The sequence below is a fragment of the Glycine soja genome, chromosome 18 (assembly GCF_004193775.1).
Source record: "Glycine soja cultivar W05 chromosome 18, ASM419377v2, whole genome shotgun sequence".
Lineage (NCBI taxonomy): Eukaryota > Viridiplantae > Streptophyta > Magnoliopsida > Fabales > Fabaceae > Glycine > Glycine soja.
The window spans coordinates 16,467,437-16,476,668 of NC_041019.1; the positions used below are offsets into that span (position 1 = coordinate 16,467,437).

At 32.1% G+C, this 9,232-nt stretch overlaps 1 protein-coding gene across 9 annotated transcripts; it reads left to right on the top strand.

The window, feature by feature from the left end:
* The first annotated feature begins 748 nt into the window (after positions 1-748).
* Positions 749-5,604, top strand: LOC114397619 (mediator of RNA polymerase II transcription subunit 10b-like). Of its 9 annotated transcripts, none has more exons than XM_028359745.1 (9): positions 883-964; positions 1,261-1,316; positions 2,609-2,692; positions 3,183-3,260; positions 3,868-4,110; positions 4,208-4,288; positions 4,388-4,490; positions 4,604-4,693; positions 5,382-5,604. In XM_028359745.1, the coding sequence occupies exons 5-9, from the start codon at positions 3,878-3,880 to the stop codon at positions 5,445-5,447; spliced, it is 573 nt and encodes a 190-aa protein (XP_028215546.1). In that variant the 5' UTR covers positions 883-964; positions 1,261-1,316; positions 2,609-2,692; positions 3,183-3,260; positions 3,868-3,877; the 3' UTR covers positions 5,448-5,604. The 9 variants fall into 9 exon arrangements, with proteins under 9 accessions (XP_028215544.1, XP_028215543.1, XP_028215545.1 ...); XM_028359746.1 differs by lacking the exon at positions 883-964 and adding an exon at positions 981-1,119; XM_028359743.1 differs by lacking the exon at positions 3,183-3,260 and having other exon boundaries at positions 749-964.
* The last annotated feature ends 3,628 nt before the right edge of the window (positions 5,605-9,232 follow it).

The following is a 9,232-nucleotide window of genomic DNA, read 5'->3' on the forward strand; positions in this document are numbered from 1 at the left end:
GATAAGGGAGGTCGTGGATTTTTCATTCTTCTAATATATATTTATTTTTTATTTTAGTCCTTATAAAATTTTGTTTAATTTGTATTAGTTTCTTTAAAAAAATATTTGATAAGAATTAATAACAAATAATTTATATATATTGTAGGGAAAAAAATGAATATATATATATATATATATATATATATATAAAGGACTAAAAAAAAATAACAATGACCAAAATATTTTTTTTATTTGGGACTCAACACAAAAAATTTTTTATTAAGGATAAAAACAAAATTTGTTAATTTATCGAGGACCAAACACATAATTTATTAGTATCATATAAAATTATAAAATCAAACAGAACCAAAGAAATAAATTAAATGATCAAATTGAACCTAAAAAATAAATTAAATAATAAAAATAATAATTAAAAAGATAAAATAATAAATTTAATATCAATTTATTCTCTATTTTATTTTTATATTTATATATTCATTTTTCAAAAAAAAATATTTTATTAGACAATACTTATTTTTTAGTGGGAACAATAATTTTCTTATTATACATACACAAGTAAAAAATAATTCTTGTGGGGGGCAATTATTCCCACACCCTCTCACGTGCATCCACCATTGCAGGTAACCATTTTTTCATTATAATAATTTATCTTTTTATTTTATTTTAATTTTTTGATTAAAAAACATTATTTTAATTATTTTATTATTTTTTGTTCCGGCATATAACCTTCAATTACCGGTTATTTTTTGTGTTCCGCAGGTGAGGAAGGATTTCCCCGACTTCACCTTATCTATCGCCGAGAACCCGTACCTTCATATAAACATATATATATCTGATACTCTCACGTTTCACGCGTCCTTCTCCCACCGCACCCCACACTTCCGGCACCGTCGGAACTCAGCACCGCACATCTGCACCCCACACTCGTCTTCTCACAACCGTCAATCGCAGTCACAGCGCACAGGTCCATCTTAGTTTTATCCCTTTTAGGGTTCTAAACTAATACCGCTTTGGCTATTTTTATGAGTGATCTCAACTGTAATTCGTTGTTCCTATATTCTAAGCCAAAGATAACGTTTCTGAGTTTCGCAATTTGTATTTCGCTTTTTTATTTCATTGGTTAGTTTTTCAATTTTGGTTTATTTAATTTGCGCTTCGATATCTATTTCATTGATTAGTGTTCCAATTTTCATTTTAATTTGTGCTTCCATTTGGATCTCTAAATTATCTGAACTGAATCATACACGCGTTGTTACTCAGCTTCGAGTTCAGAGGTCCCCCCCTTCACTGCAACGTTTTCACCTTGATTTCTTCAGGTACCATATGCTTTTTTAATAAATAAAAAAAAAACATTTTTGTTTCTCAATCGTAAGAGGTTCCATTTTCCCTACTCATCAATATACGTAGGATCTTAGGCATGCCGGTGTTGGAAACCCTAATAGAACGGAAGGTGTTCTTGATAAGATCAAGAACAACATTTGGGCGACCTGGGTTTTTCAAATTGACCCTGTTGGAGAGTATTAACTATTGAGGACACCCCACATGAGTTGATGACGTAAGACACAGTAAAGGTGTCACCTTTGTGATAGTTTCTATCAGAATGATGATTGAGTTGAAGAGAAAAAATGAGGCATTGTGTTGTGTTGCAGCCAAGAACCCAATAGGATATACGGGTAGTGTAGTAACATGAGAATGATGATCTTGCAATGAGAAAAGTAGGAACCATTTACTCCCTTACATTGAGATTATTGCATTGCACACTGTTTTTGTTGGTTAGTTGTTGAAATTGCTATGGGGTTTGAACAAAAAGATCTGTCTCGTGAGGTCTGGCCAAAGGGTTTGTTCAATTTCCACCTCATGCAATTTTTAACACGGTTTATGAGCCTTCTGCAAACTGACTGGTTCTGATATATTAGCATTTAATGTTGGGACTTGCATTCTTTTATACTTCACTTTGTTAACATGTGCAGGCCGGGAAATAGTGTAAAAACACTTGTTGGTAATCAGGGTTTTAAATAGCGTGCTATAGCCCTTGCTTGCTATAGGGGCTGCTGTAGCGGAACAGTTTACTGTAGTGGACTAAATAGCGGGCTGAATAGCAGCCGTAGCGGATGCTATAACAGTGCTATATGTTGATTCCAAAAACCCCCCTCTAAAAAAACAGAGGTTAGGGAAAATGATTAATAAGACTTGAATTTAGAAGATGATGATTGATGATTCTTATTTAGGAAACTTGTATTTGACTTTTGTCAGTATTTACCTGTCTGTTTTATTTAAGACACCTCTGTTTTTTTTTATTGTTAATTATGAATGTCATGAATTTTGAGGGCGAGCCCTGGTGCAGCGGTAAAGTTGTGCCTTGGTGACTTGTTGGTCATGGGTTCGAATCCGGAAACAGCCTCTTTGCATATGCAAGGGTAAGGCTGCGTACAACATCCCTCCCCCATACCTTCGCATAGCGAAGAGCCTCTGGGCAATGGGGTACGAAAAAGAAAAAGAAAGATGAATGTCATGAATTTTGAGTAATTTTTATCATTTTTGAGAATTAATATGTATATAATTATATAGTATACATTATATTAACTATAAGCTACATAAAAAAATTCAGAATAGCGGCGGTTATCCTCTATCCTGCTATATTGGTTTTTCGGTCGGCTGCTATGTGCCGCTACTCAAGATTCAAAACATTCTGGTAATTCTAGAACATGTAAAGTTTTTTTTTCCAGGTTTTAGAATGCCATTGTATTATTATTATTATTGTTGAGCATGTTTGGTGTATAGATTACTTTTTGAGAAATAATCATAAAAAATTCTCTTGTGAAGTTATAAACAAATGATTGTTTCTCCCGAATAAATTGAACCACTGTGCACTAAGATCATATTGTTAAACAATCATTCTTTTGGATAGAATATAGATATTGCAGATACAGTCATGCCCTCAGATTTTAGGTAATTTTATATGAAAATGCATAAAAAATTAAAGTTCTGGAGTGTGGGTTGGGAAATGAGAGGAATGATACATTGTTCTTAATAATTGCAGCCTTGTTAGCTACCTGCCCTCTTTAAGCTGCAATAGTAAACTCTAAAGAGGGAAAATAAGTTTTTTAATTAGTTGTAACAAGCATCTTCATTACTTACAAATTTTTTCCAATCCTTCATCTCTCTTTCACTTTGTCTCACAGCTCTAGTTCTCTCTCACAAGCTTTCTCCAGCTTTGCAACTAGCTTTGTCTGACTCTGGCATATATTTTTGTTCTTCAGGTAAGCGAGAATCCATTGGTCTCACATATATTTTTGTTCAGTTTAATGCAACTTACTGCTTTGTGTTTCACCATTTTAATTTAATTTGAATTTCAGGGACTAATTCCTAATATCCCATATCTATGAAAATTGGTTTTTGAATCTAAAATGGAGATTTACTCGATTCTTTCCTTTATTTTGAAATTGTTTGTGCCTAATTATCTTTACTAATGCATGGGACTTGTCTCTTGATTGTTTTGTGATTGCCACACTAACTGAAAGAAATGAAAACCCGAGGGGGGTGTCAGTGTAACTCCATGTTACCTTTGAACTGTTTATAACATCATTAACATGTCTTGCCTGATGATGAGGGCTTTGATTTTTTTGAGAAGTTTTATGCCTGTTAATTTGAGATTATATTCAATATTAGTGCATCATGTCCAACATTACTACAACATTTTCCTTCATTTTGTGTAGTTGATGACAGTACGATTTGCCAATGGACTTATACTTTCAAGAAAATTGCTATATAGTCTCCAGACTAGCTCACATTGCTCTTAGCCCCTTATTTTTTATTGTTAGCTTTTTGCATTTTGAATTGAAGTTTTTCATAATTTTGTGTTCATAGAAAAATACTAATGGATTCATCACAAAGTGCGGCTCTTGGGGGAAATGGTGGGAGTGGTGGAAATGGGACGTTGATTTCTCAAATTAATGACATGGCAGCCTCTGCAACAGGAGCTGATGATTCTATGCAGAAGCTGAACCAGGTCAGCAACTCCATTCAGAAAACCTTGGGCCTTATCCATCAGCTTTACCTCACAGTTTCTACCTTCAATGCTGCCTTTCAAATGCCTCTCCTCCAACGCATGTATTTCTCTCTAATCCTTTTCCTGTAATGCATTTTTTCTTTGTTTTACTTTTGCTTCATGTTCAAAATTGATCATATTTTACTTTAAATGTCCCAGCAATGGCCTTGTTGCGGAGCTTGACAACATGGTTAAATTGGCAGAGAAGTGCAACATTCAGGTTCCTATGGAGGTTGTCAAGTGAGTTGTTTGGCTTCGTGTGCTCCTATAGTTTTCTTTTGACCTAATGTAAGTTTTTCTTTTTAATTTTTCTCATTTGAATTTAATTGTTGGCTTTAGTTTAATTGATGATGGAAAGAATCCAGACGAATTTACCAAAGATGTTATAAACAGCTGTATTGCAAAGAATCAGATCACCAAAGGAAAAACTGATGCTTTAAAGGTCTAATCTTATTCTTGATTTTCATTAGATATGAATTTCTTTGTTTCCAGTTTTGTCTTTCCCATATATTTAATAAGAAGCTTTAGTCCAACTTAGCATTTCTGTTTGGGCAGAGTTTGCGCAAACATCTTTTGGAGGAATTGGAGCAGAACTTCCCTGATGAGGTTGAAACTTTTAGAGAGAGTCGTACTGCTGCAGCTGCTGTAAGTACCATTGCTTATTTGGTCTTTTATTTCAATGTGGAACAGAGCTTTAAAAAGACCCTGCTATTTTAGGAGGATCGTATGATCTCTTGATTTCTTTATTTTAACTATACAACTCTTCTTTCCTTAAATGATAATGGAGACTAGCAAGCAATATCAATCCAGAGAGAAGAAAAATACAGATATCACTAGAGAAACTGAAATTGAAAGAAACTACTGAAAAAGGACAATGCAGCTCTTAAAGGGTTTACTAGCATCCCACACTTTCTCCTCACCTTCCCTGTTTCCACTTCTAATAATTTCCTCTAGCAGGTCACGCCTTCCTCAATTCCCTTTCTTGTGATAATTCTGTTATTGGTGGATCCGAACTATCCACGTTGGCATTTTATGACCATTGGTTGTTCTACATGCCTGACAAGTTCACTTTTGATGCTACCAAATTATACAACCAAGAGAGAACTTAATACACATTATTTCTGAATGCTTTCTACCAATTGTCACTGTATATCACATGGTTAATTTAATAGTACCATTGTAAATGGCAGCTTGTCAAGGGATCAAGGGACTACTTATATTGTTAAACTTGGGCTTGGGGGGAACTCAAAGACAACTGAATCCATGAGTAAATAACAAGAATTATATGTTTTTGTTAGTTAACATAAATCTTGGCCTTATTTCATCCATGCAGGAGTTGAAACGTCAGGCACAAAGCGCACTGCCAAATGGAGATGTGAGAGTTAAATCAGAGCATTGAGTGATATATTTCTTGTGTCTTCTAGCGTTTATGTATGCACTGTATAGTGGAGTTCAGCACTGTTCCTTGTTTCTGCATGTTGGTTAAATGCTGTAAATTTGATGACTAATTTTTGCTTACTATTAATTACTTAATTTGGCTTGTTGCTATTTTTTGAGTGTGCATGTTTCAATGAGAGGTTGAGGTGCCGGGGAAGTGGAAATTAATTGGTGTTATTAGTTTTCTTTAACACTGGTAAGTTTCAAAGAAAGAAAAATCAATCTTTCAAACGACTTTTTTTATCTAGAAAATTCAAAAAATAAATATTTATCCAAATAATACAATTCTATTATTATTTTTTTTGCTTAGTTTAGAAGGGAACTGATTTCTAAACTAAAATCGATTTTATAACGTGATTTTTTGTTTTTTTATTTATTTCTTTTAATTATTTTTATTTTTTTACATAGATTTTTTCCCCAATGATTTATGAATTTATTGCTCAATATAAAGAATAATTAGACTTATATAAGACTTTAATATAAAATAAATCTTTAAATAAATTAATAGATTAAATTAAACTTTTAAATAGATTAAATCATACGTAAAAATAAAGTCTATAAGAGATAATAGACCAAATTCAATGCTTACATTTTTTTACATACTTATTAACATTTTATTTTTTTACATTTTTTTATCATATAATAAATCACATTAAATTTATATTTTTATATTTATTCTTCTCTCTTCCTAGATTGTCTAATAATAATATTATAAATGTTCATTAAATAATTTTTTAATCAAATAATATCACTTATCATTTATATATATATATATATATATATATATATATATATTTCTTATTAACTTTAGATAACATTTGAATCTCCAACTAAAATAGACAGCAACAAGCAATTGTGCTGAAGGATGAATCACGAACCAGCCTAGAAGAAGGGTTTCATTTTTCTATTTCTATTCCCATTTTTATACAAAAACTCTTTATTTTACTTCTTCAATTAAAAATATCAAATATTTTGAATTGTTGAGAAGTGACTAAAATTGAATAAAATTTTAAAGTCATTTTGTAAATTAAAAAAATAATTAAGTTAATAATAATAAATATTTTATTTTGAAAATTTAATTTTTTATATTATAAAAAATTGTCCATTTCACTATTACCCGTAAGTATTAAGGCACGATGTTAACATTATCCAAACAATACTTGATAACTTGGAATGACTAATTTTCTCATTTGTCTTTAAATGGACAATCATGTTTTAGTTAGAAAATTAAAATGGATACATCAAAACTATAATGATTTTTTCTTTTTTAAAATGGAAAATGTTTTAAAATCAAATAGAACTTTTTAAAGTAATTTCTTGCATATTCATATTTTTATTGTAAAAAATAAATTTATATCACAATTTTAATTATTCATTATAAAATCAAAATATAATTTATTTATTTAAATATGTGTTTATTTATTATGAATTATTAAAAATATTTATTTATTATCATTTTAAATTAAATAAAAACATTTAGCTTATTAAAAATAAGTGAAGAAAAATAGAAATGGAAATGAAAGTAAAAAGAGAATCTAGAAAATGAGTAAAAGAAGGTAAAAAATATAGCAACAAGTTGAATTGAACTAAAATATTTAAATTTCAATATATATATATATATATATATATATATATATATATATATATAAAATTACCAACAATAGAATAAAATATTTAAATTTGAAACAATACAATAAAATTTTTAAAATAAAATGAATATGACATAAATTTAACGTTGTTGGCTTAAGCCTACACGGTGGGGGCAATTTTTCTTTGAATGACTTGAGATGCGACACATAGAACATCACTTTGGTTGATCCAGTTCTCAAATATCCATTTCTATGTGGATACGAGAGGAGACAAGATGACCATTAGAATTTCTTTTCTTGTCTTGGTTGGGGCAGATCATTGGCTCATGACACGGTGGCCAATACGCTTTATTGCGTAATTCTCCAAAAAATCATTTGTATAAGTTGGAGACACTTTCAATCGTATACACAAAATGTATGTAGTTCTTGTACTCATGGTGAGCATGCTTACAAGCATCAACAACATGAGAATAAGGCATGTGCAATTTTTGGAATTTGTCACAGTCACATCATCTTTCATCGAGCCTGATTGTGAAATTTCTAGTGAGCCAAACCTCTCTCTGGTTTATTGTGTCCTGGACTAAGAACTGTGTGTCACATCGATCAAACTTAAGAACAATGTGAACATTTGCCTTTCTCGGTGCATCTTCGATGGCATTGTTTAGTACTTGCGTATAAACTTGGCTAGATGCAAGCATTGTTGCGACTTCTCTCCCTCTTTTGTTGAACAATGCATTACACCTTAGATATGTTGATTTTACTAGCGCATTTATTGGAAAATTTCTTGGGTACCAAATTAATCGACTTAGCAAGATTGATGGCCATGTGTCCCCATCATTAGCCACCATCCCATGTGAGACTCTATTTTTCTTACAAAATCTCGATGAGCCAATTAATTGCTCGATGACCATCTGCTTCCTCCCTCAGAATGTTGTAGTAGTAATTGAACATAGGTTTTGTCCTTCCATTCACTAAGTAGTTATAAACATACAATTTCAATATTATGAATAATACAAAATGAAATGATATTTAATATAAAGAGAAAGAAGTTTGGTACTCACCCATATTCATAATTAGTTTTTTTTATGGCATTGTTCTTGTACCTCATATAATTCTATGCAATGTGTCAAATGTAGAAAACATGCACAAAATTTTATGTTGTCCACCCACTATCACGCCTTGAGTGGACACTTTTTATTGACTCATGTCTGTCTAAAATCAAACTTAGACCATGTTGTGGGGTGACACTAACATGCCTTTTTAAATTTTGGATGAAGAAGAGCCATGCTTCCATTGTTTCACTCCTGACAACAACAAAGGCTATTGGAAGGATTTTATTGTTGTCATCTTATGCAATTTCCACAAGGAAGGTCCCCTTGTACTTACCATACAACCATGTTCCATTGACCTGAACCATGGGCTAGCAATATTGAAAGCCATTGATACACGGTCTGAAACTCCAAAAATGACAATGGAGTTTCATGAAACCCTCTACTACTTGACCTCCTTGTGGTGACATTGGCTGTGTTTCCTTCTCCGCGAACATACTAGGAAGAAATTGTTGCATAACTTGCAACAATTTGGGTAAATCGTGGAACAATCTTTCCTAGTTGCCGTAGATGTTTTCAATGGCCTTTTGCTTTGCCAACCATGCTTTGTAGTATGTGGTAGTGCATCCTTCAATGCTTTTGATGTGTGATATCAAGGTTGGCACTGAAGTTGATGGATCATTTTAAATCAACGTGTGGATGCTTTTACTGATGAGCAGATACGACAACTTTGCATGATCTTGTGAGATTGATGGATTTGAACATGTATGGGGTTCATAAAGCTTTCTTATTTCCCACAGCTTACTTGTAAGGATGTATGTTGCCCTGCACCTCTAAGCACAACTATCATCATCACAAATGACAATTAGCTTTGTTGGGTTCGATAGTTGTTTCTTATAATTAGCTCCTTTGTTCACATGATATTGCTGCAAAACATGTTATACTTCTTGTTCTGTTAGAAACACATCCCTTCAAAGAGAGTCCCCACCAAATGTTGGACTTCTTCACGATCCAAGCTATAGCCGTATTCAGAATCTTCAAAATTATGCATGTGTGGTGATATGTAGTATGGTGGTACGGTTGTTATTGGTGAAACAAGCTCAGTTTCT